Below are 26,199 nucleotides of genomic sequence, written 5' to 3' on the forward strand. Positions count from 1 at the left end.
TTCTCATTCGCTGCTCAAAACAATGCCAGTTTTTATTGGCAAACAGCACGTATATTGCCGACATCATAAAATGGCCAGCATCGTGACAAGCAATATGTACAAAGCCGACCATGCGCACTGTGGTCACTTATTGATATCAGCGGGGGGGAATTGTATCAAGAAGTTATGCTTAACTATCAAAAACTAGAAAATGCGAGTATGAAACGTTCGACGAGTGTCGAACATAATTAAAAACGAAGTTCGCCGCCATTGATGCCCCTCGTCAATAAAATCCATGTAAAACAGCTATCCCATAACGCCAGGCCTTTCATTAATCGCACATGTAATGCAGCTAGATCCGCAAGTTATGTTCACTGCGCTAGCTTAGCGTTCAATTTTCATTTCACATTCCATCTGTCCACGCATGCAAGCACTGGACCCCTCACGCACTACATAGTTGTATTGTCAAATCTCCCAACATCAGTTACACAGCATTCATCCCCCATCAACGTAGCTACGCAATGTCCATATCATTTCATAAACATTTGGGATGCATGTAAGACGTATACAAAATGAAAACCAATGCTCATGTATGCTGTATATGTAAAAGTCGCGCTCACGTTTACCCGTAAGTGACACGCGGCATTCATTTCCACTCATCAGTGACCCCATACACCCCCCCCTCTTCAGTGACGCTGGGTTTACCCCAGTCTGTAACACCTCAGCTCATCTCCTCCGGGAGTCCGCGGCACCCCAGGCCTGCGGCGGGCTGAACTCGGGCAGCTGGGTGATGAAGCGCGCGTGGCCGCGCTGTGGCGACTCCGGCTGGGAGACCGACTGACCGGCAAACAGCGTCAGACCCGTCACGCGCTCCACGTCACGCAGCGTGGCCTCGTGGAAGTCCACGAACTGCGCCGGCGCCTGACGGGGAGGGGGACGGGGTCAACGGCCTGTTAGACTGAATGAATAAAGGGCGCTGGATATGTGTTGATGCCTAAAATTGAGCTGAAGTCCGTAGCAATTCTAACAAATATGAATGGTTATGGGTGTAACAACAATAGGAAAACCATGCTTGCGTTACATTTCCCATTAAATTTTAATATTTTACTGAATAACTTTTTAGCTTATAGGATGTCAACTGAGATAATCATAGCATTAGCGATTTGCGATGTTCCGTTGCTCTAAATATATTGAGTGTAGTTACAATTCCAGTCTTCTATATCCACTTTTCACATGCCCATTTGTATCAACAACCTAGTTCAACACTTATTCATATCACAGCCTGCGAATGCGAAAGTGTCGGCTAAATTTATTGCTTCCTCGTATCCTTGGGAAGAACACAATTCTATAACTTTTTACCTCGCAGCGTCTGAAGTTTTCCTTATGAGGCAGGATCCACTGTTTATGCTCCAGCTCATCAGCAGAACAATTCCTCTCAGCACACATCCTCAGCTGGTAGAAAAAGTGTGTGGGCATCCTTTGGCCGTGTCTGAAAAAGGTGTCTTATCAGAAAAGCACAAAATGCAATGCAATATGAAGTGTAAATACATCGGATCGTTCACTGTCTCATTGTAGGGGAAACACATTAAGTCCGGGTCAGCAAGATCTGCTTCAGCTTGATAACTAGCAATAAATAAAAACTTGATACACAACGTAAGAGGCACAACGTTTCAGAGTGCATCACCGGGAAAACTTTTCATTTTATGTACGGGATTATCGGCCACAAAAGCCGAATAGACAGAGGGACGGTCGGTCCAACTGCCGGGCCGATCAATGTGGAAACGGAATCCGGTTCAAGCCGCCTCGACGCTCGATATTCGCCCTAGGCTGCGACATTGTTTATGCCCACAGTCGCATTGCAGACAAAATGAAATCGTGCAACGGGATGGACTGCGCTTATCTGTAGTATGAATATGTGATACAATGTGGTTGAAGTTCTGCGATTTATTTCAAATTTACTCTGTGAACAGTGAAGTTGGGCAAAAATGTTATGATGTGTGGCTCTAGATGATGTGCATCAGGCACCATCATTTCAACAAAATGCGATAGTTTGATCTTTCAAAAAGTTTTGGAACTTTACCATGCAACGTGATTCGCTTGTATTTGCTCACCAATATATACCATGATAAAAGGTGCTCTTAGCATAACCAGCAAATTGAGATTTTTCTACCGCGCTGCGTTTCAGACTAACCTGTCAAGTTTATGAGTCTGGTACACGGGTCCCGCCAGTACCGCCATCACCCTGTACTGGTCAGAGTACCGCCTCAGGCGCCGCAGTACCTCGGGTACCACCCTCTCCTGGTACTCGGGGTACACCGGGTACCGGGTGGCCGATATCCGCTCCCAGTAAGTCTCCACGTCTGCGGTGGATCAGATGGTGCTGTTAGATACACTGATAAACATAGGAAAACTACTCAAGCTCCGAGGGAATTAGGTCTATAACACATTAAATCTTACCTAAAAGCGTTTCGCTTTGGTATTGCTATCACGCACACAGACGGCCGATTATCAGGTCTGAACGTTATAATGTTTGAGCGAAGAAGGATAAAAATATACTGTTTTCTAAATTATTAGTGGATGTATTCCTTCCACATCGCTTGTGAATACATGCCTGGTGTGTGCACGAGGCTCATGAGCTCGTTGTCCGGAGTGCAGCTGCCGCCGGCGGCCACCTGCTGGCCCCGCCGTGTGAACAGACACTGTCCATCGGACTGCGGCAGCACGGGCACCACGAGGTTGTTGTTGTCGTCCCTCTCCAGGATGTACTGGATCCAGCGGTAGTTGCCCAGAGGAGACGGCTCTGAAGGCGTGGGAAACACAGGCCGGCGCTGTCAATGGCTGGATGGAGCTTTCAGAAAGGAGACTCAGTAGCGTGGGAATAATATTTAGCGAGATACCAGCATTATATCTAAAACATTGTGAGAACATCGTATAACTGACCTAAGGCTGTCTCCACTTTTAATAGTGTCCCTAAAGGACGGACCTTGGCATGTCTTTGATAAAATTACCTGCATCAATTCCCCTCATTGATCATTGATATTCGTTCACATGTCCAATTAAAGCGACCAGAGCAGCGCAGCAGCGTAATAAAACCGCTCCGTTACATTCGCAGCAACCTATTCAATCAACATGGACCCTGGCTTGCGTGTTCTATTTCTGAGGAGTAATTTCCAACATTTGTCCAACATCAAAGTCCAACATTTGCAGTTCTTCCAGAAACTAGATCGCAAGCTTATTGCTCAACTCTGATGTAAATATCGAAAAACATGAGTAACACTATACTGCGAGGCACACACCTAGTGGAGGCTCATTTACCCGTTAATTAATGTTTCAGCCTGCTAGGCTATGCCCATTGATCAGGATATAGTTCAGTGCCGATGGGGGCTGGAAATTGAATCCTCTAGAAGTCGGCTACTTTAGCACCGGAGGCAAGCGGGACGAGCTTAAATGAAGAAATGTAAACATGTTTGTCGGTGCAGTTTGGTCGTTACACACACCCTCTGGGAGAGTTCGGAATCAGGAAAATAGAGGTCTGCCTTTGCGCTCAGCATTGCGTACATTTCAGCCTGAGTGCCGTTCCATTGAAAAGGATCAGTCCTTGTCGGTAAGATGTTGTTGTACCCATCATATGCAGTGGGATAGTCACCTTCAAAACAAATCATCAAAATAGAGCGCAACAACAAACACAATCAACCTTATTGAAGATGCTAAATCGTCATACCGACTATGGTGCAGTTACCAAACATATTTCATGCATTACCGACCATCCAAAGACACCACTATGGGATATTATGGCATTGACCTGTTATGAATCGGCCACAATGCTCCGATTAGCACGTCAATCGTCACCGCATTACACAAAGGCTTCATCACCCAAAGTAGCATACCCAATTATTTCCTTTGGCCCTCCCCATAAAGCTATCGGCATAAATGCATCAGCGAAACCATTTCCCGAACCACCCACTCCATTTAGGTGAACACCACTCGGCGTATCGAACCCGTCTCCGTCCAGCCGATTAATTCCACTTATCGGCATGATAATTAAGTTGCTGGAGCTTACGTACAACACGTCTGACCGTGACCGCTGACCTCCTAGCCGGACATTTCTGGGACCGGACACAGCCGATGCGAATTGAGCCGGCACGTAGGTATTGTTCGGCTATAGATACGATTGTCCGGCGGCGGCACGTGCCCGTATGAGCTGGCGGGGCAGTGAGTCACCCATCGGCCACGGAGGTGCCGTTCCCGGTCACCCATCGGCCATTCAAACCGGGACGATGATGGTCCGACGATCACATATTGACTACAAAGGTGGGTATGGGGTCAGGGGGCCAACCGGTCAGAGGTGCCTGACCCCAGTTCTCCATCAGCGACAAGGGCGCCCTATCCCTGCTACCAATACCGGCTACTAGGACGCCCTCCCTGCTACCTACCGGTCACGAAGACACCCTCCCGGCTACCCAGTAGCCAATACCCACCAGCCACGAAGGCACCATCCTCAGTACCATCCAGCTGTGCGTCCATGTGTGTGACAGGCAGCGCGAACGAGAAGCCTGACCGATCCGGGCCGGACGGCCATCGTGATAGCGCCTGTAACAAAACAACGCCGGCCGTGAAAGGACTATGGGGTGGGTCAGCTATTGTCATACCTTAGAACTTCAAGACGTTTGCAGGATTCATTACTTTAACCCTAGAACGCCTAGGGGGGGGGGGGTTGTATCAACCCCCCCCCCCCTGAGGTTTTTTCAAAGTGCACGCTAAACGGCTTGTCGTAGCAGGCTGAAATTTTCAATACCCTATGGGGCAACCTTTGCGCATCTTTTGCCGAAAAAAAAATTGATCGGGTCATGTCAGGTCACGGAGTTATGACGTCATAAGAGGTACATCCAGAGGTACGTCATAAGAGGAGCCTGACCGATCCGGGCCGGACGGCCATCGTGATAGCGCCTGTAACAAAACAACGCCGGCCGTGAAAGGACTATGGGGTGGGTCAGCTATTGTCATACCTTAGAACTTCAAGACGTTTGCAGGATTCATTACTTTAACCCTAGAACGCCTAGGGGGGGGGGGTTGTATCAACCCCCCCCCCCCTGAGGTTTTTTCAAAGTGCACGCTAAACGGCTTGTCGTAGCAGGCTGAAATTTTCAATACCCTATGGGGCAACCTTTGCGCATCTTTTGCCGAAAAAAAAATTGATCGGGTCATGTCAGGTCACGGAGTTATGACGTCATAAGAGGTACAGCCTCCGGCCGGATTTTCACAAACTGAGTGCCAACGCCCGAGGTTTCCTGCCGGTGGTACGGACATCGGTTGATGGATCGTGATGAAACTTCCCATGCATGTTGGGGCAAGTATTGGCTATCATATGGTATAAGAAATTTGACCGGGTCAGGTCAGGTCACGGAGCTATGACGTCACAAGAGGAACAGCGTCCGGTACTATTTTTGAAAAGCGCCCGAACCACTATTTTGCTAATTCTTGTCACCTCAATGGGAATATGCAGCAATATTAGCTTCTATAGGGAGCAAATGGACCTCCCAAATCAAAAAATACAATCAGATTTCAAAAATTTAAATTTTGATTTTTCGAATTTCTGCCGCCGACTGTGACCTTGCCGACTTCCGGCGCTCCCAACGCGCCATTTTTAGAGCTAGGGAAACGAAATACATACCAAACGATAGAGAATTGATCAAGGAACACGATAGTGAAGGTTTCAAGTCGATATCTCCCACCGTTTTGCCGCAATCGCCGCCGAAAGTTGAAAAAAGTCTATTTTTCCGAAAATTTGACCTTTGACCGGTCAAAAGTAGGTCAAATGTTGACCTAGGACCAAAAAATATACCACCAATCGCGAGATCTCGTTGAGAGCAATCCGTTGGTTTTTTCCGCTAAGCTCTACGACCTTCCGTTTCGAAACGCCAGGGGGGGGGGGTCGTAACAACCCCCCCCCCCCCTGGTCGTTCGTGTTATGAGAAATGGCCTGGTCGTGCGAGGGTTAAATAATGAGGAGCATTTATGGTAAACAAATAGGCAGTTGACTTGATCTCATCATCATCATTATTATTTTTTTTTTTTGGTAATGAAGAAGAATTAAACCTTTATCCCAGCATATGTGATACATGATAAGCTGAATAACTATGTAATGTACCACTTACATCAGCTGAGCAGTTTTCCACCTGTCCGGGACAGGGGTTATCCAGGCCACTCGGTATATCGGAGGACACATTTGGTACGGGTCCAAGAACGGTCAGGTTTGACGGAGGATTCCGTAACAGGTGGTCCAAACTGAAAAAGACGGAAAATACAAATTGGACACTTGTCGTGTTTACGCATTGGCGATAAATAAAGCTGTGAGGAGGTATCATGTGAGCCTACTTGTACTAAAAAAGAGTAAAAAAAAAAAAAAAAATGCTAAATAAATAAAACGTTTGTTTAGATGACGCATAAATGTCAGAAAACACTTCTTTGACTTTGCTCTTGCTCCGATATAGGTAAGTGACACCGAAAGTTGTGGAAAGAATTTGAGGGGTAATTTTATATCATTCAACACTTAATATGCACTTATTTGTACAAATAGCTAGTAATTATGTGCGTAGCCGTAATCATTATGTAGTGATCTTGTCAGCTCCAAAGCTTTCACAGTGACAACGCCAAAACATTTCAAGAACGTTTATTCCATCCTCCGTTTCAAACACTTCACACTCAAAGTGGACTGGAAACACGTCGAACCTGTGCTTCGTAGCATTTGTCTCTCGGTCCGGAAGATTGAGCAGTGTCTGGAATAAACTGTAAAACTGTACGTTCTCGAATGGTTTCGTTGTGAAATTCTGCTTGAACGAGGGACCGTGGGCGACGAAGAAACTCTGCAAACATAAAAAGAACATGTTTTGATACGAGTTTGGAGAACTGATTTTCGGTCATTGCATACATTCAGAAAACCATGGTGATCTTAGGTGTAATTGAAGCCAGGGAACAAAAAATGTTGAAAGGAATGTTAGCTTATTTAATATTTAAAAAAATAGCCAGTTTCCCCTTCTACCAAGGCGCCTCCCTCCCTCTCTCTCCCTCTCTCGCTCTCTCTTTCTCTCTCCCTCTCCCTCTCTCTCTCTCTCCCTCTCTCTGTCGTATATTCAGTTCCCTAGCGCTCAAAAGGCAAAACTATTTGGTAATTTACTGAAGAAGCATCTCGGCATGAAAGTAAACGTGAAAGAACCCTTACGAGGGCCTTTCGCTTGAAATACTCGCCTTTTCCCAAAAACTCTAGGGGTCATATACATTATACATTCTATTCCTTCTTTAAGATCACCCAAATTGAAGTCCGGCATACATTACCGGCATAATGCAAGCAAAGGATATAAGTACATGACTCAGCGCTGGCCCTGCTCCTTCGTTCGATGACTGAACGATAAGGAAATGAAAGCTTTCCGGCTGTCATTCTGCCATCCAATTTGCAGACATAACGTGCAGTCGTCTGTAGTGCACATTCCGCACTTAGGAGAGGTCATCCGCTTATCCATATACGTGTCTAAATTTGGCCGTATGATGCTGGTTCTATCCTTATTCCCTTAATCACGTCATTTCTGCAAACTCGCCAATGCATCTTCAATTCCGCTCCGTGTTTTTACTGCTGAAACACTCGGCGGCCTATCTTCAGATTTCAGTATACTGTAAACATTCCCTTCGCTACTCAACAAATAAGCCAACCATCCTGACCACAGTAGCGCCCTGAGCTCATCACGCCCGCGTAGTCGCGTGACCACTGGCCATCCACTGCCCCCATGACCATCTGTTGACGTTACAAAACCGCCGTCCATCCCGTGTCTGGACGTCTCTGGTCTCTGGACGTCTCTGGACTGGACGTCTCTGGACGTCTCTCCCGTGCCTACCCGTCTCTGGACAGGCTGACTGACCTGTCACCGATCCCTCCCCTCCAGCAGACGCACCCTCATCTCCACCAAGTCGTTGTCAAAGCCGTGGTTGCCGCGGATGCAGAAGTCGGACTGTTTGATCGAGAGTCCGTAGCCTTGGTCGATGGTAGCGATGATGGGTTCAATACGCCGACTGTTCTGGTAGTGCCAGCGCTCGGGTAGTTCGGAGCGATGCATCACTCTCAGCGCTGGGTGAGCGCAGTCCAGTTGGTCCACCAGTTCATCCACTGTGGGAGGAGTTGGAAATGAGGAGATGAGAATGGATATGAAAGTAAGTAGATGCAAAGGAGGGAGGAAGTGAAATAAAGGGAAGTGGACAAGAAAAAGGCAAGCAGAAAAAAAGAGAGGTTGATAATGAAAAGAGAGAAGCGACGGGAGACAAAACAGAGACAGAAAGAATAATATAAGAGAGGCAGATATATAGAGAGGTAGAGACTAACTGACATACACCAGACAGACAGCAGATGACGGGCCGTCAGTGTATGTGTCAGCTGTCGCGTGCCAGCGAGGAACCACGCGTGGCGTGCGCTTATCGTCTAGCGATCAATAAACGCAGGAGAGAGAGAGAGAGAGAGAGGGAGAGAGAGAGAGAGAGAGAGAGAGAGAGAGAGAGAGAGAGAGAGAGAGAGAGAGAGAGAGAGAGAGAGAGAGAGAGAGAGAGAGAGAGAGAGAGAGAGAGAGAGAGAGAGAGAGAGAGAGAGAGAGACAGACAGACAGACAGACAGACAGACAGAGAGACAGACAGACAGACATACAGACAGACAGACAGACAGACAGCCAGACAGACAGACAGACAGACAGACAGACAGACAGACAGACAGACAGACAGACAGACAGACAGACAGACAAACAGACAGACAGATAGACAGACAGACAGACAGACAGAAACGTGAGGCAGGGAGGGAGAAACATGAGACATACCAGTGACACATATGAGACCTGATTCTTTGTGGGGAGACGAATAAGTCGAATGAGGAAAACGCAGGACACCTGAGACGCGGGAGCGGGACGGACTGACAAATGACATGGAAGGGGATACGCATTAGGTGGGATGGTGAAACATGAGACGTGGGAGGAAGGACGTAGGTATGCAACATCTGTATGAGGGGATGCATGCGAAATATCGGTGATGCGTCCATTGAGGCGGGCAGTGTGGTTCGCTTGATACAGGAAATTGTTGTTTACATTTCTATTTATTACTCATCGTGTCTTGTAATCTATTACGAGGAAACAAGGGAATTTTCCTTTAGTATAGACAACTTTTGGCGGAAGTTGACTATCGTCTACCGCGTCCGCGTCTGTTATCAACGAACAAGGCATCCGCCTAGCGCCTACAGTGAGGCCGGCAGATTCGCGAAAGCAGCTAGAGTACATCGAAGTCCAACAATATTAGGAAAATACTCAAGGATGTGTTGATTCATTGTGGGGGTGACAGCTCACACCGATCAATGCCCACAATTACACAGACGTCAGGGCACCAAGCCGTTATACGGCCGATATCGTGTATCGCGGGCACCCACCTGTGGACTCGTTGTGAGGCCGGATGCGTGCCACCGGACCGTTGACGTACACTGATGAGTTACTCAGACCCGGGACGAAGTCATCCAGAGCGACTGACTCACAGTCCTCCCTAAAACACGCACGACGCATCAATTAGTAGTTGGTTCGTACCGGGGACTGTTTGATGTTGCCTAAAATAAACCTGGCGACTTTTACGGTCGGTGGTTCTCAATTAACCCGCGAGTTGCTGGGGGGGGGGGGGGGTGTTAAACGCCCCCACTTTTCGCCGGGCCATAGCATAAAAACGGCGCGCAGCAGGCGCGCCAAATTTTGGGTACCTGTAGGGAATTGATTGAAGTTTATTGTGACAAAGTTTCAAAAAAATCGGTTCGAACACTTTTGAGATATCGAGGTTTTAGTGACGTCATGATTTCTGAGTTTTCGACCAAAAACGGCATATGTTCAAAAAATCATATAAAATCACAGAATAGACATATAGACATGCCGTAAACGCCATTAGACTGCCAATACCATGGAAAATCAAATGGCTATCTTCGATTATTGATTATCGTTCGGCATTTTCCAAAATCTTGAACTGAATCTTGGCAATTTCTCGTGACTACTTCACGACCATGATCCATGCATTTCTTAAATTGAACTTTTTTAGCCAAACACGTACACATATGATAAAATGAATGTCACCATCGTGTTCTACGCCCCAAATTACCCATAAAACATGTGTCACAGGCTGCGAATATCAGTTTTGATTTTCGGGGATATGTGCCTGCCCGGTTGACCTGACCTTGACCCTGACCTATGCTTGACTGACCCCTGCATGGAGCTGACACTCTTGTAGGCCTTATATGATGGATTGTGCACCGTTTTGACAGAGTTTATGACGAGAGGCGCCCATTGCGAAGTCCTGAAGTCCATGCTACTGAAAGCCCGATTTTAGGTGTTTGACCTGACCTTGACCTGACCTGTGACCTCAAAATTCAACTTTAAAGTACTCATCTGAAGCGTCTCGTCGCGTTCTTTCGTTTGCCGCCTCGTGCGTTTCGCTGCGCCTATTGGTTCTCGAGTTATCGGCTGGGGGCGTTTAACGCCCCCCCCCCCCAGCAAACGGTGGGTGGCGAAATACCCCAGCAACTGCCGGGTTAAAACGCATAGGCACCCGACCAAGAAATGATGGAAGAAATAATTTGTGTGCATTCTACTCTCGGGGTAAATGCAATTACATGACACCATCGAGATCTTAGCTGCATTTTTATACATATTAACCCGCGCCGGGCCGGTGCTCTGAGATTCCGCGCCGGGCCGGGGGTGTCTGAACACCCCCCCCCTTCTAACTCGGCTCCTGGGCCACGTAGCGACACGCAGTAAGCGGCAATCGAAAGAACGTCCAAAATGAGGACGAAAACACTTAAGTCATTTTTTGGGTCAGGTCAAAGGTCAGGTCACCAGAGGTCACCGAAGGTAAAATGTTGACTATTTCAACATTTTGGAAACTGCCAACGGCTATCTCGGGAACCGATAGAGCTGCAGCGCCGCCGAAAGCGCATTCGATAGCCCTTTTACAGACCTTTCTGAGTAATGTTCTCAGATTTGACCTCAGGTCAACGGTTTAGCCTCCAGAGGGCAAAAACTCCAAAAATAGCCGTTTTTACGAAAAGCAGTTTTTCGGCAATAACTTTTGACTCAAAAGAGCCATGACATTATTTTTGCCAGCATCGTGTTCCTCTCGTCGAGATGCGTCGAATGAACTATAATTTTACCTTAACGGATCAACTTGAAAATTTGACCAAAGGTCAAGGTCATGACCTGACCGGAAAAGGTCATGTTGCATATCAGTCGATCCGCAACGTCAAGCCGAACACATCTAAGGCGTTTTCAGCGCTCTAGCGCGCCTCTAACAGAAGTTATTAGCGAAAAAACTGTTAGATTCTGTTCGTGACCTGAGATGACCTCGGGGACATAACGAGGGGTCACAGTTGCCATTTTCCGGTTCAGTGTGTCAATTTTACCTACATCTCGATGTTTGAGAGTGCCTAGAATAGCGTTCGTGCAAAACAGACGCTTTTCAATTTTCTCCCATTGACTTATAATGGAGAGGCCGCAAAATTGACCTGACCTTAGGTCACCTATATAAAAATTCCGAGATATACATTTGATAGATAATGTTGCTCTTATCAATCGCTGAAAGCTTCAAGGCGATCGATTAATCGGTGTAGCTATGACGAGCATTCTTATTTTTTCTGAGGTGAGGTCACTTGGCGTGACCTGGTGACCTGACCTAAGGCGACCTGGGTCTGAAATTTTCACATGTGCGGAAAAGATTCACGAACAGGTGTGCCGAAAACAGCGGCGGCCGTTTTTTGAGATATCTGCGAAAAACCGCAGGGGGGGGGGGTGTTCAAACACCCCCTCCCCCGGCCCGGCGCGGGTTAATAATATATGATCGTTAAGAAACGGCTAACAAACTGACCGGAACAAACAACACCAACGTAAAAAAGGATGTTACTTTAACTATTGCGCATTAAAAAAGGCACTCTGTTGGTGCATACAACACACTGCATACCGCAGTCTGGCACAGCCTTTCATCTTCCATGTGTCTGGCGGATATGTTTGCCATTTGTCTTACAACACATCCCAGCCGGCCGCGGCTGAGCATCCAGTCGTGCACATACATCTGCTCGGACAGACTGTACATCTGTCCGGTCGGAGGTCACGGGGGTCATCCGGCACCACCCACTGACCTCATGGAGGCCATGCCGTGGTCCGACACCACCACAATGTCGACACAGCCCAGCAGGCCGTGCTCAATCAGCTGGTTGTACAGATTGGCCAGCTGGGCGTCCACTCGGTCTACTGCATCGTTCACCTGCGAACAGAAGGGCGGTTGTTTTGTGATGAAATGACATATCGCGGTTTCTTTCCACAGCCGTGCACGAGAGCTTTGGCATTACCACAGGGGATCAAGTCTGCGCTACAATCTCAACAAGATGATCATTTATACTTTTTAGCAGCTTATGGCTGACAGAGTGCAGTAAATATCGACTGTTGATTGTCTCTCTGAGCCCGGCATCTCGGATTCACTGAAAGTTCTGAGCAACTTTAGACACTTTGTCATGTCGGCACTCAGTCAAAGCCAGCAAGTTGCGGGGAATGGCAGCGATATTGCAAGAGTGCTATTAGGAAACAGAGAGACAGATAAGCAATTAAAAACAATACTAGCGCTGTTTGATCGTTACGATGCAGGTGCCAGGATGAGTGATTAATAATGGAAATATCACGGAAACCATGTCAGAAGACGTAGACCTATGACATATCACGAAACACGGTTCTGAGCTAGAATACCTAAACATTGGAAGGGCGCAGCATGGTGATAACCACGGTTAAGTTATTGAAGCTCATATCTGTGGCAATATACAAGGAAAATGACAAATAAACGACTTTGGGTTCAGTTCACATACCAACACCATTGTCGATTGTAATTATCTATAGACGACGACCTTGCATGGTGTCATATCTTTGTAGCTGTTCTTGTCGGTGCCGTTTAATGGTTAGGTACGCTCTGACGCCAGTGCGTGTGTGGCGTACTGGGCCTCAGACCGTGCATAGAGCACCCACAACACACATTTGCTAGCCATCTTCCTCTTACGTGTCTTCCCAGATGACACTATAATTTATGCAGCTGCATTATCCTACCGGCAAACATGTTGACGACAACAAGACCACGACTGTACCTACCTGTTCCGAGTCGGGCCCGTAGCTGTGGCCCTGTTTATCCGGCTCGTGGAAGTAGAGAGACAAGAAGCGCGGCCGCTGTCCCTCAGGGAGACGCAGCCACTCGACCACCTGAGCCACGCGCACCTCAAACGGCACTTTTCTGTCGTAGTTTCGGTAGTATGTCGGCAGCTGGCTGGGCACGTCCGATCCCACCCAGAAGAAAACCGCTGATATTTCACCCTAAGAATACAGACGGGAGAAGCAGGGTTCCTGGGTACACAATGCATATGCAGCGCTCGTTCTATATTAAAGAAAGTGATAAGGAAATGTAATTCAGCTTTCTCGCTAATAATAATGACAATGATAATAAAGCCGACTAATTGCGGTGAATGGCTGTCAAACAATTTCAAAGAATAGCAATTTTATCAAGCGTAAATATAAATTAAAAGCACCTCTGGATACTTAGCCTTTCTGTATTTTATACTAATAATGAATGTCAGATAGAAAATGAATGCCTACCTCTAGAGATAGGGCAGCGAGAGAAAAAAAAAAACATGGAAAAAATACCACTTAACCTTCGCCCCAGTGGGGGGGGGGGGGCATATGTTACCACCCTGTCGCGTTTTTTGCGTGTGAATAAAAAACCGCGGCGCGTAGCGCCGCGCCGCTTGGGGTAGCTTTTGGTACATCAATTTTGGACAATGTGTGAAATTTTTGACCCCAGGTCATGTCAGGTCAGGTCACCAGGTCAAGTTAACTGACCAAGCCTAAAAAAAAGTTTGCAATCGTGTCCAGCCTGCAGTGTTTGTCAGAAAGTTTTTAAACTTGGTGGATTGCATACTGTTATGGGCGCCTACAATTTGTATATCTCGGATTTTTTATATCCGTGACTTGAGGTCAGGTCAGTGGCGTGGCCTTTCCATTACAAGTCAATGGAGAAAAATGAAAATGCCTCTAGATCCGTGTGTACTCATAGGAACAGTCCATATATTTCCGAATCACAATGATTTGGACCACCCGTGACGACCATGGTATCTTTTTTGCTGATAGCCTCTAGAAAGGTCATCCGAGGTCATTTGAGGCTATAAACATATTTTTTGCCAAAAACTCTCGATTGGAAAGAGATAGAACGCTGGGGATGGTCTCATTGTGTTTGTCTTATTGAGACGCATCGACTGATATGCAACATGACCTTTTCCGGTCCGGTCATGACCTTGACCTGAGGTCAAATTTTCAAGTTGACCTTTCAAGGTCAAGTTATAGTTCATTCGACGCGTCTCGGCAAGCGGAACACGATTCTGGCAATAGAAATGTCGTGGCTTTTTGTAGTCGAAAGTTATTGTCGAAAAACACTTTTCGTAAAAACAGCTATTTTTGGAGTTTTTGCCCTCTGGAGGCTAAACCGTTGACCTGAGGTCAACTTTGATGATGACCTTATCAAAAGAAGAGTTCAAGAGCTATCGATTGCTGTTCCATGCGTTTTTCTAGCTACCATAGTTCCTGAGATAACGCCATGTTTTCTGAAAAATATCATGACAATTGGCAATTTTTGACCTTTGATGACCTCTGGTCAGGGCTGCGGAGTCGATGGATTTTCGGCGACTCCGACTCCGACTCCGACTCCGGCTATCAAAAACCAGCTCCGACTCCGACTCCGACTCCGGGCAGAATTGTCGACTCCGACCGACTCCAACTCCCGACTCCGACTCCGCAGACCTAGCAGGGCTGCGGAGTCGACAGATTTTCGGTGACTCCGACTCCGACTCCGGCTCGGGTTTCTAAAATCGACTCCGACTCCGACTCCGACTCCAGTCACAACTGTCGACTCCGACCGACTCCGACTCCGACTCCGACTCCGACTCCGACTCCGCAGCCCTGCCTCTGGTGACCCCAATATTGCTCTGAGATGAAAAATGACTGAAATACTTTCAAACGTACGTATTGAGAGCTATCGACTGCTTTTTACCGCGTCTTTCTAGCCCTCTTAGTTTTTGAGTTAGAGGTGGGTGGTAACATATGCCCCCCCTCACTAGGGCGAAGTTGGCTGAGACCGCCACTGGGGCGCGGGTTAAGATAAAATTAACAATGAGAAGAAACTATGCACCCATCAATCACAAACTATCAAACACCAACTTCGAAAGCACGGGGGAGCATGAATTACATCTCATCAATTTGTGCAGCACCAAACTTCATCATATGTTTGTTCAGTTCAGTCTAATGCCATAGTTTTATTTTATTTTCTCATTTACCATTTTTCTGACGGTGTGCCAGACGGGTTCGCCGATCCACCACTCTGGTTTGAGATTCTCTGGTTTTCCTATTTTGAATTTCCTCCCCGGCAGTTCTGGGTCGTATATCGTATTTCCGATTATGCCGTGAGACTCCGGATACATGCCCTGAGGGTATCAGCACAAAAACAAACAACAAAGGTTGAAGCACCTATAGCATAATACCCGCATATTTCAACGACCGACCAACGTGCGGGTGACGGCATCCTCAACCAAATACACGATAAAGACAAAGATAAGATCAGTAAGATTTGGGAGGTTTCAGATCACTTAAGTAAATGGGAGTCCTTGGCTTCCTTGAGCGGAATAAAAGTAGCGAGGTTAAGGTAAAAAGAGAATGACTGCCTCAATAGCTACAGGGCATAGTGCCAATTGAGCGCTGGATGATTACGTGAACGCTAGCATTTGTTGATGGTGCATACTACACTGTAAACCAAATCTACAAGTTGGCTCCTTGTTACAAGTTTGGTTCCAATTCGCATAGGCGTCACCTTGTCGATCCACCAGCCCCAGGCTTGTTGGCTAACAAACTAACAGTTTGTCTACAAGTTTGGTTCCAATTCGCATAGGCGTCACCTTGTCGATTCACCAGCCCCAGGCTTGTTGGCCAACAAACTAACAGTTTGTCTACAAGTTTGGTTCCAATTCGCATAGGCGTCACCTTGTCGATTCACCAGCCCCAGGCGTGTTGGCCAACAAACTAACAGTTTGTCTACAAGTTTGGTTCCAATTCGCATAGGCGTCACCTTGTTGAGTACTAGTCTGGGCCTTGTGAACCTACCAACTTCTGGATAGGCATAGCCGTTTCCTTGTCGGTTCAACAACCCCTGGTTTGTTGATGAACTAGCCTTTGACTGGGCATTGCTAGTTTACAAATTGTCAACAAGTAAGTGTACTAACGCTCAGTTCGAACTTGTTCTTCCTTACAATCGCTTTGTTTGCGTTGATAACCTTAAGAACTTACGATTCGCGTTCGTTTTCAATTGCCACGATACTGATTCAGGAAATATTTTCTATACGGACAGGTCATTTTTTGGCTGGAAGTGGTGCACAAAATCATGACTGGCATCAGTTATTGCTCAAAGGCTTGCGCTGACAAGAAACGAAATACTGATGGGTTATATAATCGATGAATGCATACACCACATCCATTCGGAAGTTTCTGGAATCATTAGTATTTATTACGGTCACGTACCTACATCACGTAGGTAGTATGTAATTAATACTATTGACTGGAGACAATTCCAAGTGCATATTTTCGAATGGATGTGGTAAATGCATGAGGTTTAAGGTATACCTATCGTGCACCGTCAGCATATAAGTCTTTGAAGCAAGAACTGCTGCGTATGTGGAAGAACATGGTTTTGTGCATCGCATCAAGCCAGAAGTATAACATGCCCGTATGACGAATATTTCCACATTGACCATAACAATCATGGCAGTTGCACGATCACGCAGATAATTCGAATAAAGATGATCGCCAACCAGATTAGCTTTTACAGCCCATATATGTCCATCAGTTAAGTTAAAAATACAAAGAGTTGAATTAAAGGCAAATAAATGTATTTATATATAAAAAACACCGACCGCAAAACATCTGCTCACATGTGCATGCAAAGGTCTGGCCCACTTACATTCACTGTAAAAAAATCTTACAAGCCCCTTGTAGGAAAACCTCTGGCGCAAAAATGAGCATGCAGCGACGTGTAAAAATCGCCTCATATTTAGCTAGTAAGAGGGTACAAGCTTGTTTCGTTAGTAAATGACAAGCCCACGCCTCATAAACCGAGCAGCCCCGTGTCAGCCCCTCGTTTCGTTATTCGGTACCTCGTTTGAAAACGAGGGCAAAACCAGCAGATCGGTACGCCGATTAGGCTCCTTAGCAGGACTCGCCTGGTAACCCAACCAGCTAGCGCCTGCTATTGCTGCCCAGTAGTAATACTAGCTCAATTGCGTCACCCCCCCCCCCCTCCTTCTCCCCAGCCGCCCCTCCGACTGGTGGACGACCCGGCCAACGACAGCCACGACAGTGTGCCAGCCACGTTACAAAAAAAAAACATACACAAAAATAACGTTTATTACTTATTAGCATACGATACAAAATATCTAAACATATACATTTTACAATATCATGGTGGAGTGGTGTAAAAGCTGATTCGAGTCACCACCAATAACATTCACAAAATAATACGGTTGCATGAGACACGATCGGGCACTTCCACGGGCTCTGACGCAACGGCACTTACAACAGGCGAGTGAGCAAGTTGATCCTGCCATGTCAGATACATTGTGCACTGTGCAGTCCATCAAATATTTGCCATACTTTGCAGATTCAAGCAAGTATTTTTTTCTGGGCGAGGCTTACCAACAGAAATATCGCTGGCTTCCGGTATACCTTCATGCCTCAGTCTCCCACAACTTTAAGCAGCTCTGCAAACAGAAAAGAAAATTAACTGCTGATTTTAAAATATCAGTGAGGATGGCTTTATTATCTACATCAACTGACTTTTGTATAAGATAAATCAATGTGAGGCAATATGTGTAGCTTACACATTTGGAAAAAGGCTAGACAGCAACTGAAAGAAAGTCCGTCTTCCAATAGTCGGAATTCAAACGAAACAGTGGCCCACAACGGTCAAGGGGTGAATTCTATGACGCAACATGTGTTCAGAATATTACAAAATAAATAAAATGTCCCCCATTGCTACGTAAATATCATACAATATAACGTACCTTCGAAATATCCCAGTCCGAGAACTTCACAACGCACCGTGCCACAACACAACCGCACCAACCGCCGGCAGCCGCAGAACTGAACAATGGCGGCCGGAAATGACGGCCCCGCGCCGGAAGTGAAGGACGCGTTTTAGAAGCAGTCTCAGACTCGTCGCTGCTCACCGTAGCAGGGATTTATGAGGCACTACCGAATCAAAGTCGTTTCGCCTCATTCGGCAACACGAAAACCCTACCAGGACTAGTCCGATGATGAGTTTCCGACTAGGTGGCGTGTGCGCAGGATTATATTTAAAGCACGTGCAGGGCGGTGCCTCATTAGCCGACATAATAATAATATGACACGATAATGAAACACGCATGTAACTAGCATGCAACAAGCTTCTGGCGGATTTAATTATGAGACTATGCGTAGTTATCCGACACAGCGCGAAATCTGTTGATAAGCAGGAAGGGGTGTTAGGGAAGCATTTAAGTTATTAGGTTACCGTTTGTAACCAATTATTTCACGAGGCCACTCTTTAACTAACAACTCTCAGGCTGATAATGTCCCTATATATAACAGCAAGGTACAATGGACGACCGTGTAACCCACTCCTTGTGATAGAATTGGCTCGTGACATTTTTTTTACAGTGTTGCGCGCGCAGGGGAAGGGAGGCGTCTCGACCGCGGGTATAGGCACGATTAGTGCGTCCCGCAGGCCAGAGCGGGCCTCACTCACAGCACGAACACCACAGTTCACAGATTTCACTTTTTACTGCACAAATGCTGGAACAGCCCTCGTCGCTGATCCATGCTGCACGGCGGCCGCGCGACAACTGCTGGTTTGAACGGTTTGAAACCGCCGCGCCGGGGCCGGACGGCGACCGCTGATTGGTCCGCCAAGTCTGACGTCACGGGCGCAGCTGACCATGTGTATGCTGACCAGCTGACCAGTACAAGTTAGGCGCCGGTTAAATAACCATGCGGCAACAAGTTTCCAAAACTGGTTAAGAAACAAACGTTGAAACAAATGTAGAGTTGGTCTGGATACTGAGAAGTTGGTGTGCATAGTAACTATTGACTCGTAGTTGTCATCTGACAAGCAATGCACCAGACAACGGCTTGTTTGAAAAGTATAAGTTGGTAAACATACCAAGAGATGATTGGTTATATTACACAAGACTTGTCAATTTGGTTTACAGTGTACTGCAATTCAACATTGGAAACAAAGGATACGCTATAAACGCTAGTAACAAATCGTACTCTTCCCACAGCAAGCCGATCTTTTTGCTGAGAGTTAATAACATCGGTTTTCTTGTCTAATCGCACAACGATTTTGTAAATACGAATAGCCTCTGTGCGTAGCATGCATGATACAGAAGTCCAGACACTACCAAGGACCTGACGTCTTGATATGAAAACTATCGAGCTCAATAACCAGCCCACACCCCTCTGCGCGTGTTTTCGCTCACGGTGACAATGCTGAAGTGGTTGGGGAAGGTCTTGCTGGGGAAGGAGGTGCGGACGTAGGGCGCCGTCACCCCGCAGTCCATCATATCCTGCAGCATCGGTGACACGCCGCGGCTCGCGTAGTCGGGCCGGAAGCCGTCCAGCGAGATGACCAGTAGAGGCGGCGCTCCGGCCGGACACGAGGAGGAGCTGGGACACTGGCCGCGACTACGCCACGGCTCCAGCGGCCGCCGAGGAGGCGGGATGACGTCACTGGGGCGGCAGCTCAGCGCCAGGTGGATCACCAGTGCGCCCAGCACCACCACCAGCAACAGTAGCAACTGTCAGACAAAACCCGACTGACGTCACTGGAGTGGCATCAGGGCGACCAGCACCACCACAGCAACAGCAACAATTGTCAGACACAACGTCAAACAGGTTGGATGTAGAACAGACAGAACAAAAAGAGATCGAGGCATCAGATACGCTGAGGTGGTTCTTACCGCAATGGCAAGTTTGATCAGTAGTTTTCTTCTCTGTTTGTTCATGTTGCTGACAGTGAATGTCGTGCCAGATAATATATCTCGCGCTGAGTCGGCCCCCTCCATTGCGAGTTCGGTCGTGCTGGAAGTCATCTGTAAAACAATGAAAGAAAAAATAGACTGTGGCCATTTGTTCGACGGTAAAACTCTCTCCGGACCCATCTGTTTTCTGGATACGGAGGCCGAGGGCGGATATACATTCCTCTTCCCGTTTATTTAGCTCCTAATTGAGTTACAACCTTGGCGAAATGCGAGCGCGTGTGCCGTTGCGTGTAGCATCCATTGGTGGCCTCTGAAGTTAGCTGAAAACATCAGTTATTTGTTTTTAAATAAAAATATGCAAATTTGTTTATGTCCAGCTACGTCAAATAATCAAGCAAGATATTTGGGAAAGGTCAACTTTTACAATCGTCGAGCATTAAAATTGTAAGTGATTTGCTTCTGAAGTAGTGCGGTCAAGAGAGGCATTAGCTGATGCGCGCGACCGCCAGTGCCGTCACTCCTTTCACTGGCTCGAGAGCGAGTGGTGACCTTGATCTGCTCTCGCTGGCCCCTCCCTCCAATACACACAACATTGGTCCGACGCTGGCGCTGCACATGGTCTGGTGTGCTACGTGCTCTCGTCGGTTAGGTACCGCACATCACGTCGTCATAGCTGCTTGCAGCCAGATAATCATTCTCAGGAAGATGAAACTTTCAGGAAATAGCAAAATCCTAGGTTCTAACAGCCTGCACATCTCGCATCTACATCGCATCCCCTGGGGTCACCAGTATCATCATGGGGTCACCAGACGTCCCATGGGTCACCTGACACCACAAATTATGTCAATGGTAGAAATTATGTGAATTGTAAAAAACGGATTTGCTTATTTAGCACTAAGAATGAGCAATTTTATCTCAAGTCCATCCACTGGCCATGGCCAGTGATAATGTTTTGGTTACCTTAGGTCGGAGGTTAGGTCAACGACCCTGGGCTCTGAGGTTTTAGTTTTTTTTTCGCAAATAACCTCAACAAAAATGGTCCTAGAGATACGGCAGTGGTGCCATCGCGTTTGTCTTGTCACGACGCGTCGAATGCCATATATTTTGTTGGGAAAAGGTCAAATGTTATGTTGACCTCAAGTGACCTTGAATGACCATTGGTTGACCTTGACACATGAAAGGTCGTATATGTTGGATTCGTAGCCGCTGATCACGAATCTGGCATCCATTTTGCTCTAAGCACTCATTTAGAGCCTTAGAATGTCAAAATTGTCTTAATTGTTTTTTTGACTGACTTGAATCAGTGAAATAGCTTTTAGCGACTAGCAAGGATACTCTTCCGTGACCTTGATCTTGGAGCAGCCTTTTATCGTATGGTGAACCACAAATATAGGGGCCCGATAAGCATCAAAACATTTCCAAAACATCTTGGAATTTAGTATACAAGATATACTAAAAAATGCAAAGTTTGAGGTCAATTTTGAGCATGACTTTGACATTGACCTTGACTGCTGAACACATAATTGAAATCCTCAGTTTGTCTTCTTTCGTTTCATACCCATTTTAACTGGTTTTATGCACCGTGCCGTCCTCTTAGAGCACTTACTTTGAGATCACTACACATATGCCGGTTTTTGCCATTGACCTCTGACCTTGAAACTTGACATGAGTCAAAAACTTTAGATGCTTTAGAATCGGCTTATATAGACCTTTCGTTTGGTACCGCTTTTGTTTCCGTATAGCTCCCTTATTTACGGAGTTAGACGAGGGGTGGAAAAGGCCCCCCCCGGGCTGCGGTGGTTGAGATTAACCCCCGGGCAAGCCAGGTTAAGGAATCGGAAAAGGTAGCAATAAATTAAGTATGACCTGCCGATCCGAAGGATATGCGACATAGCCGCCTAACCGTCAACTGTTCTGACCTGATCGGGGTTCATCTAGCCTTGAGCTGAGACCAACACCCAAGCTGACATTTCACACACATAATTCAAAAAGTATATTTTTCAACGTGGCTGCTGTGCATGACAAACGCACTGGTGCCAAAATCGTAGCTCTATCATCAATTTTGGCAAAGTTATTAAGCACTTAGCGGTCTCCGCCCGTATACTAGCGCCTTATTTTCTTTAGCCTATTCCGTCAATTAGCGTCTTAGACCTGACTGCACAGGTCACCGATTGACCTAGAAGCCTAAACCTGGCAACCAGCTGCTTCTCGTAATGGTGGACGAGCTCGTTTTTGCGTAGCTCCAGCTCAATTAGCCCGGGCGAGTCGTCGAGTGGGGTTACAATAGTCGACAATTAAGCTTGCCTTCAGGCCAAGGTCAACATGGTAAAGGCGATTAAGTCCCCGTAACCATAAACAGCAAAGTGGCTGCTAGATTCGAAATCCGTGCCCACTTTTCATTCAAATACATACTATGAAACTCCGTCATGTCTCAAGGTCATCCAGGGTCACTCAAGATCATCCGAGGTCATTTGAGGTCAGCAAGGTCTTGTGTTGGCATAAGATGCTTCCGAACGCATCGAATAGTTCGCGAAAACATGTAAACAAATATTTCAAACTTTTTTAAATAAAAAACAGTTATTAATAAAAAGTCACATTATTTACATTTTCACATAAACTATTCACATGAGCGCAGGGGTGTCGATTTTTCAAAATGGTTGGGGGTGCTCAACCCCTGCACCGGGTGAAAGATTGCAGCTTTGCCATGGGCCATGGGGCACAACCGTGCAAGGTATGGTTGGGTATCCCCATAAGGTACTGATAATCACGGGATTTCCCCCCCCCCCCATCAGGTTCAGGGGCCCATCGGGTTATTCGGGCCTGAGGGGCCCTGCGGCGCCAATTGGCCGCTGAGGGTCCACGTTGGCTATATTTAGACTCAGAAGGGCCCCACAGGGCTCGTAAGAACACCTCATGGGCCCACAAGTACCAACATTAAGATCTCCATAAGGGCCCCAAGCCAGCCTCTGAGGGTCACTTGCCGGCCTCTGGGGGTCTTAACCGGCCTATAGGGGGCCAGCTCTAGGAGCTGCACACCCGCCTATAATGGCCCCACTCTCATTTCTCTGAGGGCCCATATAACGGCGACTGTAAGGGCCCTCACCGGCGCCCCTGAGCGCCACACCGGCGTCCCTGAGGGCCCCACACCCCTAACTCTGAGGCCCTACACCAATGCTTTTAAAAACCCTACATGGGCGGTTCTGAGGGCCATTGTCAGTTACCAGCGACCCTGACGGCTCACACAGGTGACTCGGAGGGTCCCAGCGGCGTCTGAGCGCACCATGCCAGTCTCTGAGAACCCCACAAGGCTCCTGAAGGCACCGGTGACCTCTTGATATCTTTTTGTCGGCCTATGAAGGGTCCGTGCCGTAACAGCAGTTCTGAGGGCCCCACGCGCGCCTGTGATGGCCCTAAACCAGTGTCTCTGAGAGCCCCCACAACGGCGCCTGTGAGGGCCGTCACCGGCGACTGCGAAGCCCCCACACCGGCGCCTCCAGTCCGAGGGCCCCACATTGCCATATCTGAGGGCCCCACACTAGTGCCTCTTAAGGCCCTATATCGGCGGCTCTGAGGGCCCAGCATCGTAGCTTCTGAAGGCCCCACTAGTGCGCATGTGACGGCCACCCTGCCACCGGTGACATTTGAAGGCCCCACACCGGCGACTCTGAGCCCCCCATCGGCGGCTGAGTCCGTTCCGGTCTCTAAAAACGACCCCACAGGGTTTCTGAAGGTACCACCGGCCTCTGATGGCCCTTTGCCGGCCTCTGAGGGCCCGTCGCCGGTCTCTGGAGCCCCCTGCCGGCTTGTAAAGGGTACGCACCAGCAGCTCTAAGAGTCCGACACCCGTGTACGACGGACCCACACAAGTGTCTTTACAATTTAACGTCTTTTTTCGCCCTTCTTCTTAAAACTAACTTTTCTTTTCTTTACATCTTTATTTCATGCCTTGTAAATTGCGTAATTGTTTTATGTTTTGTAGTGAAAGACTGCAGAACAATTATTTTCCTCAAGCAGAGTTAGTGGGAGTTATTGAGGGACAAAATCATTGGGGGTGCCCGGAAAACCATTGGGGGTGCTCATTTGAGCATTGGGGGTGCTGCAGCACCCCCAAAGGTATACAAATCGACACCCATGCATGAGCGTAACCGGAGTTATAGGTACTCACCAAAGCGACAGCTCCTTATTTGCTGGCCGTGAACAAAATAGCACCTCTGCAGTCTAACCCCAGGACGTCTCTGCCTTTCCGCAACACATGCGTCACTGTGTAAAACCACCGCTCACGTGCACCCGTCCCCGCACCACCATACCCGCAGCGTCACTGGCGCTCACTACGCGGCGTTCACAGTCCCACAGCCAGTGAAAGCACCCACCAGTAGTCCTGTGACGTCATCCGACTGGCAGCACTGCCCTCTGGAGATGCAGTTTTCAGCAAATGAGCGCTCCGATACCGTCTGGTAGTTGCACCCTGATCAGCTTCCCAGTGGTGTGATGTCATGGAGAGTGCTGTTTATTTGATGACGGGAGATAGGTACCGAGTGCGTCGTTAGTCGTGGCCCGTCTAGTTTGGCGATGAAGTAGCTGCAAACGGTTATCTATGTCGATGACAATATTTTGGTTACAGCCAAGGCCCCAAATGTTAGGTACAGCCTCGTTATATTTGTTATCATCAACTTACTATCAGTAGGAAGATTTTGAAAAAAAGATGGCATAATTCATTTGATCTCAGTTCAACTAATTGGTACATCCAATAAAAATAGATTTGGGCTTGTCATTAATAGTCACGCAATGGACGCTATGCACCAAAGCCATGCCACTATGTCACCAGTCACTTTGTCACTACGTGTTGACACTATGTCAAGCCTTTCAATCGTGTCAGTGCAGCGGTGTCCGCGGCTGCAGCAGCTATTGGCGTTGGTCCAAAGGCATGACAGCGCATTGCACTCTCAGGCACGTGCCGAGCGGGCGTGATTTGCAGTCAATGGCAAGACCCATCCCATCCCTACCTTCAGGGTTGTGCTAGACTCAAAAAAAAATTGCCGACTCGACTCATCGACTCGACTTCAGAATGCCCTGACTCAACTCTGACTCAAACAAGGAGCTGATTTTTTCCCTTGACTCGACTCATGACTCAAGCGGCTCAATGAAAATATGAGTTGACTCAAACTTGACTCAAATTTTTTGTTGAGTCAATTGTATTGACTCAAAATTGACTCAGATAAAAAAGTTGTTGAGTGGGGGGGGGGGGGGTGAAAAAATCCGGCAGCAGGGCCAGGCCTAAGTTGATAGGCTGGGGGAGAATGAAAAACTTATACTATATATTGTTTATAGAAAGCTGAGTCAGCTGACTCATGTTACTAAATGTTTTTGACTCAACTCAATGTCAAAAGTTATTTTACTGACTCAACTCTGACTCAACTCAACACCTTAATATTTTTGTCCGACTCAACTCTGACTCAACTCAACAGCTCAACATTTTATCCGACTCGACTCAAATCTGACTCATTTGAGTCAGAGTTGAGTCAAATTTCTGACTCGACTCATGAGTCAAGCACAACCCTGCCTACCTTCGCGCTAGCACCTCTGCTCTATATGCGACGTACAGTGTGCATAATGTCACAAAGAAGACACGCTCAGGAACATTGTTATCGTCATCGATCATCCAATGGGATCAATGTTTCTTAGGATAGGTAATCATCCATCATTCATAATTTTCACATTTCTCAGCATACTGCGATCATTTACTGTTATACCTAATTAGAAACTCCTCACATTATCTGCCACCTATCATATTACTGCATTATAACCCTCGCCCTGGCAGGGGGGGGGGTCGATGCGACCCCCCCCCCTAAGGTTTTTCGAAGATAGCGTAAAAACGGCGGCGCGCAGCGCCGCCAAATTTGGCACAGCCTATGGGGCAACCTTTTTACATATGACCTGAAAATTTCAGGTCCGGGTGACCTTAGGTCAGGTCACCAGGTCAGAAAAACCGGTACAAGGTCATGATCAAATTTCAAATTTCTTTTTGCACCTGTCCAACTCACAGTTTTGCACTGATTTCCTTCAAACTTTCAGGATGTGCTAAGTTC

The 26,199-nt window shown here is 47.3% G+C and overlaps 1 protein-coding gene across 2 annotated transcripts; it reads right to left on the bottom strand.

Annotated features, from left to right (window-relative positions):
- Positions 1-29: 29 nt before the first annotated feature.
- On the bottom strand, positions 30-24,503 carry LOC122379877 (ectonucleotide pyrophosphatase/phosphodiesterase family member 1-like). Of its 2 annotated transcripts, XM_043362453.1 has the most exons (15): positions 24,279-24,503; positions 20,093-20,224; positions 19,613-19,930; positions 15,386-15,532; positions 13,158-13,376; positions 12,164-12,288; positions 9,428-9,537; positions 7,923-8,134; positions 6,709-6,842; positions 6,135-6,264; positions 4,458-4,569; positions 2,591-2,779; positions 2,171-2,339; positions 1,339-1,468; positions 30-900 (listed from the first exon to the last, which is right to left on the bottom strand). In XM_043362453.1, exons 2-15 carry the CDS (start codon positions 20,222-20,224, stop codon positions 706-708), a joined length of 2,322 nt encoding a protein of 773 aa, XP_043218388.1. In that variant the 5' UTR covers positions 24,279-24,503; the 3' UTR covers positions 30-705. The 2 variants fall into 2 exon arrangements, with proteins under 2 accessions (XP_043218388.1, XP_043218389.1); XM_043362454.1 differs by lacking the exons at positions 6,135-6,264; positions 6,709-6,842 and having other exon boundaries at positions 24,279-24,447.
- Between the last annotated feature and the right edge of the window lie 1,696 nt (positions 24,504-26,199).

This window comes from Amphibalanus amphitrite, unplaced genomic scaffold, assembly GCF_019059575.1.
Source record: "Amphibalanus amphitrite isolate SeventyFive unplaced genomic scaffold, NRLGWU_Aamphi_draft 000085F_arrow, whole genome shotgun sequence".
Taxonomy (NCBI): Eukaryota; Metazoa; Arthropoda; class Thecostraca; order Balanomorpha; family Balanidae; genus Amphibalanus; species Amphibalanus amphitrite.